At 44.3% G+C, this 12,197-nt stretch overlaps 1 protein-coding gene across 6 annotated transcripts in view; it reads left to right on the top strand.

The window, feature by feature from the left end:
- Window positions 1-12,197, top strand: part of LOC115208099 (rho GTPase-activating protein 44) — a 101,667-nt gene that overhangs the window by 62,514 nt on the left and 26,956 nt on the right. For all 6 annotated transcript variants that reach the window (XR_003881095.1, XM_029775900.1, XM_029775889.1 and 3 more), the window contains 6 exons: window positions 2,792-2,860; window positions 3,318-3,399; window positions 3,522-3,649; window positions 4,765-4,876; window positions 8,723-8,804; window positions 10,094-10,174. Coding sequence is in view for 5 of the 6 variants with exons in the window: in XM_029775900.1 (XP_029631760.1) it covers window positions 2,792-2,860; window positions 3,318-3,399; window positions 3,522-3,649; window positions 4,765-4,876; window positions 8,723-8,804; window positions 10,094-10,174 (554 nt within the window). In the remaining variant the exon portion in view is untranslated. The remainder of the gene's footprint in view (window positions 1-2,791; window positions 2,861-3,317; window positions 3,400-3,521; window positions 3,650-4,764; window positions 4,877-8,722; window positions 8,805-10,093; window positions 10,175-12,197) is intronic.

The raw sequence follows: 12,197 nt of genomic DNA, 5'->3' as shown, positions 1-12,197 counted from the left end.
CAGGCTGTATTAACCACTACAAGGTCACTGACTGTATTAACCACTACAAGGTTACAGACTGTATTAACCACTACAAGGTTACAGGCTGTATTAACCACTACAAGGTTACAGACTGTATTAACCACTACAAGTTTACAGACTGTATTAACCACTACAAGGTCACTGACTGTATTAACCACTACAAGGTTACAGGCTACATTAACCACTACAAGGTTACAGACTGTATTAACCACTACAAGGTTACAGACTGTATTAACCACTACAAGGTTACAGACTGTATTAACCACAACAAGGTTACAGACTGTATTAACCACTACAAGGTTACAGACTGTATTAACCACTACAAGGTTACAGACTGTATTAATCACTACAAGGTTACAGGCTGTATTAACCACTACAAGGTTACAGACTATTAACCACTACAAGGTTACTGACTGTATTAACCACTACAAGGTTACAGACTGTATTAACCACTACAAGGTTACAGACTGTATTAACCACTACAAGGTTACATGTTGTATTAACCACTACAAGGTTACAGGGTTACAGACTGTATTAACCACTGCAAGGTTACAGGCTGTATTAACCACTACAAGGTTACAGACTGTATTAACCACTGCAAGGTTACTGACTGTATTAACCACTACAATGTTACAGGCTGTATTAACCACTACAAGGTTACAGACTGTATTAACCACTACAAGGTTACAGGGTTAAAAGACTGTATTAACCACTACAAGGTTACAGACTGTATTAACCACTACAAGGTTACTGACTGTATTAACCACTACAAGGTTACAGACTGTATTAACCACTACAAGGTTACAGACTGTATTAACCACTACAAGGTTACTGACTGTATTAACCACTACAAGGTTACAGACTGTATTAACCACTACAAGGTTACAGACTGTATTAACCACTACAAGGTTACAGACTGTATTAACCACTACAAGGTTACAGGCTGTATTAACCACCACAAGGTTACAGACTGTATTAACCACTACAAGGTTACAGACTGTATTAACCACTACAAGGTTACAGGGTTACAGACTGTATTAACCACTACAAGGTTACAGACTGTATTAACCACTACAAGGTTACAGACTGTATTAACCACTACAAGGTTACTGACTGTATTAACCACTACAAGGTTACAGACTGTATTAACCACTACAAGGTTACAGACTGTTATAACCACTACAAGGTTACAGACTGTATTAACCACTACAAGGTTACAGACTGTATTAACCACTACAAGGTTATAGACTGTATTAACCACTACAAGGTTACAGACTGTTATAACCACTACAAGGTTACAGACTGTATTAACCATTACAAGGTTACAGACTGTATTAACCACTACAAGGTTACAAACTGTATTGACCACTGAAAGGTTACAGACTGTATTAACCACTACAAGGTTACAGACTGTATTAACCACTACAAGGTTACAGACTGTATTAACCACTACAAGGTTACTGACTGTATTAACCACTACAAGGTTACAGACTGTATTAACCACTACAAGGTTACAGACTGTATTAACCACTACAAGGTTACAGACTGTATTAACCACTTCAAGGTTACTGACTGTATTAACCACTACAAGGTTACAGGCTACATTAGCCACTACAAGGTTACAGACTGTATTAACCACTACAAGGTTACTGACTGTATTAACCACTACAAGGTTACAGACTGTATTAACCACTACAAGGTTACAGACTGTATTAACCACTACAAGGTTACTGACTGTATTACCACTACAAGGTTACAGGCTGTATTAACCACTACAAGGTTACAGACTGTATTAACCACTACAAGGTTACAGACAGCATTAACCACTACAAGGTTACTGACTGTATTAACCACTACAAGGTTACTGACTGTATTAACCACTACAAGGTTACTGACTGTATTAACCACTACACGGTTACTGACTGTATTAACCACTACAAGGTTACAGGCTGTATTAACCACTACAAGGTTACTGACTGTAATAACCACTACAAGGTTACTGACTGTATTAACCACTACAAGGTTACAGGCTGTATTAACCACTTCAAGGTTACAGACTGTATTAACCACTACACGGTTACAGGGTTACAGACTGTAATAACCACTACAAGGTTACTGACTGTAATAACCACTACAAGGTTACAGACTGTATTAACCACTACAAGGTTACAGACTGTATTAACCACAACAAGGTTACAGACTGTATTAACCACTACAAGATTACAGGCTGTATTAACCACTACAAGGTTACAGACTGTATTAACCACTACAAGGTTACAGGCTGTATTAACCACTACAAGGTTACTGACTGTATTAACCACTACAAGGTTACAGACTGTATTAACCACTACAAGGTTACAGGCTGTATTAACCACTTCAAGGTTACAGGCTACATTAACCACTACAAGGTTACAGGCTATATTAACCACTACAAGGTTACAGACGGTATTAACCACTACAAGGTTACTGACTGTATTAACCACTACACGATTACAGGCTGTATTAACCACTACAAGGTTACAGGCTGTATTAACCACTACAAGGTTACAGGGTTACAGACTGTATTAACCACTACAAGGTTACAGGGTTACAGACTGTATTAACCACTACAAGGTTACAGGCTGTATTAACCACTACAAGGTTACAGACTGCATTAACCACTACAAGGTTACAGACTGTATTATCCACTACAAGGTTACAGACTGTATTAACCACTACAAGGTTACAGGCTGTATTTAGGTTTAAGGTAATTTCTTATTTTCTTTTCCAGGATCAACTATCAGCGGATATGTATAATTTTGTGGCCAAAGAAATAGACTATGCAAACTACTTTCAGACGGTTAGTACATTTTCGGTATCAATGCATTTACCCTTCAGATGACCTTGACTCCTTTTACAGTCATATAGCTGAGCTGGTGTTTAAACCTCACCTTTTTACCCTTCTGTCCCTCTGTGTCTCTCTGTCCTTCTGTCACCCTCTGTCCCTCTGTGTCTCCCTCTGTGTCCCTCTGTGTCCCAATGTCTCCCTCTGTGTCCCTCTGTCACCCCTTGTCACCTTCTGTTTCCCTGTGTGTCTCTCTGTCTCCCTCTCTGTCTCCGTCCCCCTCTCTGTCTCTGTGTCTCTGTCCCGCTCTCTGTCTCTGTGTCACTGTCCCCCTCTCTGTCCCTGTGTCTCTGTGCCCCTCTCTGTCCCTGTGTCTCTGTGCCCCTCTCTGTCTCTGTGTCTCTGTCCCCCTCTCTGTCTCTGTGTCTCTGTCCCCCTGTCTGTCCCTGTGTCTCTATGTGTCTCCCTGTAGCTCATAGAGATCCAGGCAGAATATCACAGGAAGTCTCTAGAGATCCTCCAGAGTGTCCTGCCCACCATTAAAGCTCACCAGGGTTAGTGTGTGTGTGTGTGTGTGTGTGTGAGAGAGAGAGAGAGAGCTTGCCCATGTGTATGTGCACATGCCTGTCTGCTCCTCGTGTGTCTAACTGTTGTATAATGTGTTGTACCGCCACAGAGGCGTGGGTGGAGAAGCCTTCGTATGGCAAGGCCCTGGAGGAACACCTGACCATCAGCAGCAGAGAGATCGCCTTCCCCATCGAGGCCTGTGTCACGATGCTGCTGGAGTGTGGCATGCAGGAGGAGGTATAGAAAAAGATGAAGCCTGCTTTACACTAAGTTTCCCAGACCCAGATGAAGCCTACTTAACAGTACTAAGTTCCCCAGACCCAGATGAAGCCTACTTAACAGTACTAAGTTTCCCAGACCCAGATGAAGCCTACTTAACAGTACTAAGTTCCCCAGACCCAGATGAAGCCTACTTAACAGTACTAAGTTTCCCAGACCCAGATGAAGCCTACTTAACAGTACTAAGTTTCCCAGACCCAGATGAAGCCTACTTAACAGTACTGTTTCCCAGACCCAGATGAAGCCTACTTAACAGTACTAAGTTCCCCAGACCCAGATGAAGCCTACTTAACAGTACTAAGTTCCCCAGACCCAGATGAAGCCTAATTAACACTACTAAACATTCTGATTACAGAGTAGCGTTAATATAGGATTTAGCTGTTAGAGAGTGTTTATTGTAGACAAAGTTACAGTATGTACTAGATTTATATTTCACTATTTATCTCTATGATGACCCTGCTCTGATTCCCTGACTTCCTGTCTTCCTGACTCCCTGTCTTCCTGTCTTCCTGACTCCCTGTCTTCCTGACTCCCTGACTCCTTGTCTTCCTGACTCCCTGTCTTCCTGACTCCCTGTCTTCCTGGCTCCCTGTCTTCCTGACTCCCTGTCTTCCTGTCTTCCTGACTCCCTGTCTTCCCGTCTTCCTGACTCCCTGTCTTCTTGACTCCCTGACTCCCTGTCTTCCTGATTCCCTGACTCCCTCTCTTCATGACTCCCTATCTTACTGACTCCCTCTCCCCCTGTCTTCCTGACTCCCTGTCTTCCCGTCTTCCTGACTCCCTGTCTTCCTGACTCCCTGTCTTCCTGTCTTCCTGACTCCCTGTCTTCCTGACTCCCTGTCTTCCTGTCTTCCTGTCTTCCTGTCTTCCTGACTCCCTGTCTTCCTGACTCCCTGTCTTCCTGTCTTCCTGACTCCCTGTCTTCCTGACTCCCTGTCTTCCTGTCTTCCTGTCTTCCTGTCTTCCTGTCTTCCTGTCTTCCTGACTCCCTGTCTTCCTGACTCCCTGTCTTCCTGTCTTCCTGACTCCCGGTCTTCCTGACTTCCTGTCTTCCTGACTCCCTGTGTGTGTAGGGTCTGTTCAGAGTGGCTCCCTCGGCCTCCAAGCTGAAGAAGCTGAAGGCCTCCCTGGACTGTGGTGTTATGGACGTACAGGAGTATTCAGCTGACCCCCACGCCATCGCAGGTTACCTTACACACCCACACACAGTATATGGAAACACTCAAATACACTCCCATGCATTTAACCCTTGTATTTGTAAATAAGTATTTCAAAATACCCTCAAATATAATTTTATAGACTATTTAGTTTTTCCAAATAACCATAAAAAAATATATATTTTTTTACATTTTAGTAAGTATTCAAATAAGTATTTTAAATACTACACTGAACAAAAATATAAATGCATCATTTAAAGTTTTGGTCCTATGTTTCATGAGCTGAAAAAAAAGATCCCAGAAATATTCCATACGCACAAAAAGCTTATTTCTCTCAAATGCTGTGCTCAAATTTGTTTACATCCCTGTTAGTGAGCATTTCTCCTTTGCAAGATAATCCATCCACCTGACAGGTGTGGCATATCAAGAAGCTGATTAAACGGCATGATCATTACACAGGTGCACCTTGTGTTGGAAACAATAAAAGGCCACTCTAAAATGTGCAGTTTTGTCACACAACACAATGCCACAGATGTCTCAAATTTAGAGTGAGTGTGCAATTGGCATGCTAACTGCAGGAATGTTCACCAGACCTGTTGCCAGAGAATTGAATGTTCATTTCTCTATCATAAGCTGCCTCCAACCTCGTTTTAGAGAATTTGGCAGTACGTCCAACCGGCCTCAAAACCACAGACCATGTGTACGGCGTTGTGTGGGCGAGCAGTTTGCTGATGTCAACGTTGTGAACAGAGTGCCCCATGGTGGCGGTGGGGTTATGGTATGGGCAAGCATAAGATACGGACAACGAACACAATGGCATTTTATCCATTGCAATTTGAATGCACAGAGATACCGTGACGAGATCCTGAGGACCATTGTCGTGCCATTCATCTGCCACCATCACCTCATGTTTCAGCATAATTATGCACAGCCCCATGTCACAAGGATCTGTACACAATTCTAAAAATGTCCCAGTTCTTCCATGGTCTACATACTCACCAGACATGTCACCCACTGAGCATGTTTGTGATGCTCTGGATAGACGTGTATGACAGCGTGTTCCAGTTCCCGCCAATATCCAGCAACTTTGCACAGCCATTCAAGTAGAGTGGGACAACATTCCACAGGCCACAATCAACAGCCTGATCAACTCTATGTGAAGGTGTGTTGCGCTGCATGAGGCAAATGGTGGTCCCGCCAGATACTGACTGGTTTTCTGATCCACGCTCCTACCTTTTTTATAAGGTATCTGTGACCAACAGATGCATATCTGTATTCCCAGTAATGTGACATCCATAGATTAGGGCCTAATGAATTTATTTCAATTGACCGATTTACTTATATTAACTGCAACTCAGTAAAATCTTAGAAATGATTGCAGGTTCCGTTTATATTTTTGTTCAGTATAGATACTCAAATACACAGGTATTTGAACCCAGGTCTGACATGCACACGCATACACCATCGCAGATTAATTTAAACCCCCACACGCCTCTTTCCTCGCTCTCTCTGGCTCAGGCTCTGGTCTCCATAACAACGAGCCTTTAGCTAGCTCCATTGTCTATATATAACCATTAGATATAACTCTGCTTTCAGGAGATTCATGCCTCCAGAAATACATACATCAATGTTAGGTCAACACAATCAAGGCTTCTTGTGTTTGTGGAAGACTGTTGTCTTTCACACCTTGTTGCCTATTTCCCTGATGCCTATTTCCTAACATCCTCCTCCTCCACTATTGAGCCGGGCTGCGTCCCAAATGACATCATATTCCCTATTTAGTGCACTACTGTTGACCAGGACCCATATGGTTCTGGTCAAAAGTAGCGCACTATATAGGGAATAGGGGCCCTGGTCAAAAGTAGTGCACTACATAGGGAATAGGGGCCGGTCATCATGAACTGCTTTGAGAGGCTGGTCATGGCCCACATCAAGGCCAGCATGCCAGGCACACTGGACCCAGTCTAGTTTGAATACCGCTCCAACAGAACCAAGGAAGATGCCATTTCCATCACTATTAACACATCTGGACAAGAGGAACACCTACATGAGAATGCTGTTCATTAACTACAGTTCAGCATTCAACACTATTGTTTCCTCCAAGCTCGACACCAAGCTCAGAGCGTCCTCAGTTCTCTTCTGTACTTCCTGTTCACCCACGACCGCGTGGCTTTGCAAGACACCAACTCCATCATCAAGTTTGCTGACGACACAACGGTTGTAGGCCTGATAACCAACAACGATGAGTCAGCCAATAGGGAGGAGCTGAGTGAACTGACATTATGGTACCAGGACAACACCCTCCACATCAGCAAAACAAATGAGTTGATTGTTGACTAGAGGTGTAGAGGAGGGAACATGCTCCGCTCCACATCCACAGGACTGCAGTGGGTCAGCAGTTTATGTTCCTCTGTGTCCACATCACAGAGGACTTGACATGGACCAACAACAACACCGCTCTTCCTGAGGCGGCTGAAGAAATCTGTCATGCCACCCCGGGTCCTCTCCAGATACTACTGCTGTACCATGGAGAGTGTCCTGACCGGCTGCATCACGGCCTGGTACGGGAACGGCTCTGTCCACAACCACAAGGCCCAGTACATGACTGGGACCGTGCTCCCACCCATCCAGGACATCTACTAGAAACTGCTCTGATTCTCAGCACTTTAGCACACACACACACACACACACACACACACACACACACACACACACACACACACACACACACACACACACACACACACACACAGACACACACACACACACACACAGACATATATACACACACACACAGACATACACACAGACATACACACACACACAGACATTTACAGACATACACAGACATACACACACACACACACACACAGACACACACACACACACACTCACTCACACACACATACATACACACAGACATATACACACACACACACAGACATACACACAGACATACACACACACCCACACAGACATACACACACACACACACACACACACACAGACATTTACAGACATACACACACACACACACACACACACACACACACACACACACACACACACACACACACACACACACACACACACATACATACACACACAGACATACACACACAGACATACACACCCACACGCACAAACACACACATACACATACTGGACTATAATATTGGACTATAAATTGTGCCTTCCTGCATTATACTGATGCTAAAATGTTTCTTCTATTCTACTGAGCCATTTACTTTATGTTGGTATTCTTATCATGTATTATTTCTTATTGCTGTTGCATTGTCGAGTAACGATTTCATTGGACGGTGTATACCATGTGTATCCCGTACTTACGACTAATAAAACTTGAAAGGTGAAACTTGATTTGGCCCTGGAGTTTAGTTCAGCTGTGGGGCTAGAGGAAGACATCCCTTAACATCTCCCAAGTGATCTGCTTGTGTTTTCCCTAGACGTTCTCTATCCTAAAGGCTTCCTTGTAATGTTGCTATCCACTTCCTTGAGTAATCGGAGGAAGGCAGTGTTGTGTGTGTGTGTGTATTCTCATTAGTATTCTGAACAGAGAAAACCACACCTCCACTAGGCCTAATGAGATTATCTCTCTCTCTTTCTCTCTTCCTTGCTTTCTCTCTCTCTCTCTCTCTCTCTCTCTCTCCATCCCTCTTCCTCCCTTTCTCTCTCCATCTCTCTTTCTCTATCCCGCTGTCCCCCTCTCTCTCTCTCTTCCCATCTCTCTCCCTTTCTCTCTCTCTCAACCCCCCTCTCCCTCCCTCCCTCCCCCCTCTCTCTCCATCCCGTTCTCTCTCTCTCTCTGCCTCTCTCTCTCTCCCTCCCTCCGTCTCTCCATCCCTCTCTTCCTCAGGGGCTCTGAAATCATACCTCCGTGAGCTTCCAGAGCCACTGATGACCAGTGAACTTTACGAGGACTGGATTCAGGCGTCAAAGTGAGTAGAGATTCCCTTCATAACCACAGCATCTCTAATACAGATAACAGATCCCTTCATAACCTCAGCATCTCTAATACAGATAACAGATCCCTTCATAACCTCAGCATCTCTAATACAGATAACAGATCCCTTCATAACCTCAGCATCTCTAATACAGATAACAGATCCCTTCATAACCTCAGCATCTCTACTGCAGATAACAGATCCCTTCATAACCACAGCATCTCTAATACAGATAACAGATCCCTTCATAACCTCAGCATCTCTACTGCAGATAACAGATCCCTTCATAACCACAGCATCTCTAATACAGATAACAGATCCCTTCATAACCACAGCATCTCTAATACAGATAACAGATCCCTTCATAACCACAGCATCTCTACTGCAGATAACAGATCCCTTCATAACCACAGCATCTCTAATACAGATAACAGATCCCTTCATAACCTCAGCATCTCTACTGCAGATAACAGATCCCTTCATAACCACAGCATCTCTAATACAGATAACAGATCCCTTCATAACCACAGCATCTCTAATACAGATAACAGATCCCTTCATAACCACAGCATCTCTAATACAGATAACAGATCCCTTCATAACCTCAGCATCTCTACTGCAGATAACAGATCCCTTCATAACCACAGCATCTCTACTGCAGATAACAGATCCCTTCATAACCACAGCATCTCTAATACAGATAACAGATCCCTTCATAACCTCAGCATCTCTACTGCAGATAACAGATCCCTTCATAACCACAGCATCTCTAATACAGATAACAGATCCCTTCATAACCACAGCATCTCTAATACAGATAACAGATCCCTTCATAACCACAGCATCTCTAATACAGATAACAGATCCCTTCATAACCACAGCATCTCTAATACAGATAACAGATCCCTTCATAACCACAGCATCTCTAATACAGATAACAGATCCCTTTTAGTCATGTTGAAGACCTGGACATGACTAATTCTATAGAGAGAGCTCCACAAAGAAGGGAACAAACTGTACCATAATGACAGAACAGACAGTGACCATTATCATAATAATAGACAGTGTTAACACAGTGTTTGTCAACCTCCGGCCCGTGGTTCGGCACTGGTCCCTGGGTTGTTGCTTACCGGTCCCTCAGATGGTTAGCTGACACCAATTAGCCTCTCAATGACCATACACTGCAGCCTGCTGGTCTCCCTGGTAGGAAACAATGCTGAGAAAAACACTGCCTTGACTACAACACAGCCTGAGCCCTGTTCACTGTTCTCTTCCCCATCCAGTATTCAGGATATGGACAAGAGACTACAAGCTCTGCTGGCGGCGTGTGAAAAACTACCAACTGACAACTTCAACAATTTCAGGTCAGTACCCATCTCTCCCTCCCTCTCTACAGTCTACATAGACCTACTGATAGTAGGCATGGACCCTCCAGTGAGGATCTGTTTTATATGTTTGGGTTGTTGCCAGGCTGAAGTTTCCTCTAGGTTCAGATCTAGGATCAGCTTCCCCTCCCCCACTCTGAACCTTAACCATTAGTGGGGAATTGCAAAACTGACCCAAGGTCGGCGTCTAGGGTCAACTTCAACCTAGTAATGTTGTTTATGAGATGAATCAGTTTAGATTGTGTTTTATCTGGGTGTTAAAGTTCTGAGTCTGTGACACTATGTTTACACAGGCAGACCAATTCGGATCTTAAAAACGAATTGGTCTTTTGACCAATCAGATCACCTCTGAAAAAGATCTGATGTAAAAAAGATCTGATGTGATTGGTCAAAAGAACAATTAGTGGAGATCAGAATGGAGCAGCCTGTGTAGATGCAGCCTGTGACTTGGACCTCCTATCAGGGCTAGAGTCCCTGTGACTTGAACCTCCTATCAGGGCTAGAGTCCCTGTGACTTGGACCTCCTATCAGGGCTAGAGTCCCTGTGACTTGGACCTCCTATCAGGGCTAGAGTCCCTGTGACTTGGACCTCCTATCAGGGCTAGAGTCCCGGTGACTTGAACCTCCTATCAGGGCTAGAGTCCCGGTGACTTGGACCTCCTATCGGGGCTAGAGTCCCGGTGACTTGGACCTCCTATCAGGGCTGGAGTTCCTGTGACAGTGTTAACTAAAATATTGATAACCAATAGAGAACATCAGGGAATGTGTGTGTGTGTGTGTGTGTGTGTGTGTGTGTGTGTGTGTGTGTGTGTGTGTGTGTGTGTGTGTGTGTGTGTGTGTGTGTGTGTGTGTGTGTGTGTGTGTGATTTCACTGTATAGTTTGAAAGCTGAACAAATAGGCCATAATGTAAAGTCACGCTGATTTGAACATATCAAGGAGTCTTCCTTCTGGGGAGTTTTCCCTTGCCACTGCTGCTGATTGGTCTTAGGGTTCCAGGTCTAGTTACTGTGATGCTGCTTGGTCTTTAGGGTTCCAGGTCTAGTTACTGTGATGCTGCTTGGTTTTTAAGGGTTCCAGGTCTAGTTACTGTGATGCTGCTTGGTATTTAGGGTTCCAGGTCTGGTTACTGTGATGCTGCTTGGTCTTTAAGGGTTCCAGGTCTAGTTACTGTGATGCTGCTTGGTCTTTAAGGGTTCCAGGTCTGGTTACTGTGATGCTGCTTGGTCTTTAGGGTTCCAGGTCTGGTTACTGTGATGCTGCTTGGTGTTTAGGGTTCCAGGTCTGGTTACTGTGATGCTGCTTGGTAATTAAGCGTTCCAGGTCTGGTTACTATGATGCTGCTTGGTCTTTAAGGGTTCCAGGTCTGGTTACTGTGATGCTGCTTGGTCTTTAGGGTTCCAGGTCTGGTTACTGTGATGCTGCTTGGTATTTAGGGTTCCAGGTCTAGTTACTGTGATGCTGCTTGGTATTTAGGGTTCCAGGTCTGGTTACTGTGATGCTGCTTTGATTTAAGGGTTCCAGGTCTAGTTACTGTGATGCTGCTTGGTATTTAAGGGTTCCAGGTCTGGTTACTGTGATGCTGCTTGGTCTTTAGGGTTCCAGGTCTGGTTACTGTGATGCTGCTTGGCCTTTAGGGTTCCAGGTCTAGTTACTGTGATGCTGCTTGGTTTTTTAAGGGTTCCGGGTCTGGTTACTGTGATGCTGCTTGGTCTTTAGGGTTCCAGGTCTGGTTACTGTGATGCTGCTTGGTATTTAGCGTTCCAGGTCTAGTTACTGTGATGCTGCTTGGTCTTTAGGGTTCCAGGTCTGGTTACTGTGATGATGCTTGGTTTTTAGGGTTCCAGGTCTAGGTACTGTGAGGCTGCTTGGTGTTTAGGGTTCCAGGTCTGGTTACTGTCATGCTGCTTGATATTTAGCGTTCCAGGTCTAGTTACTGTGATGCTGCTTGGTCTTTAGGGTTCCAGGTCTGGTTACTGTGATGCTGCTTGGTCTTTAGGGTTC

This window comes from Salmo trutta, chromosome 1, assembly GCF_901001165.1.
Source record: "Salmo trutta chromosome 1, fSalTru1.1, whole genome shotgun sequence".
NCBI lineage: Eukaryota > Metazoa > Chordata > Actinopteri > Salmoniformes > Salmonidae > Salmo > Salmo trutta.
The sequence above is the reverse complement of the archived record's forward strand: the minus strand, read 5'-3'. Positions and strand labels throughout refer to the sequence as shown.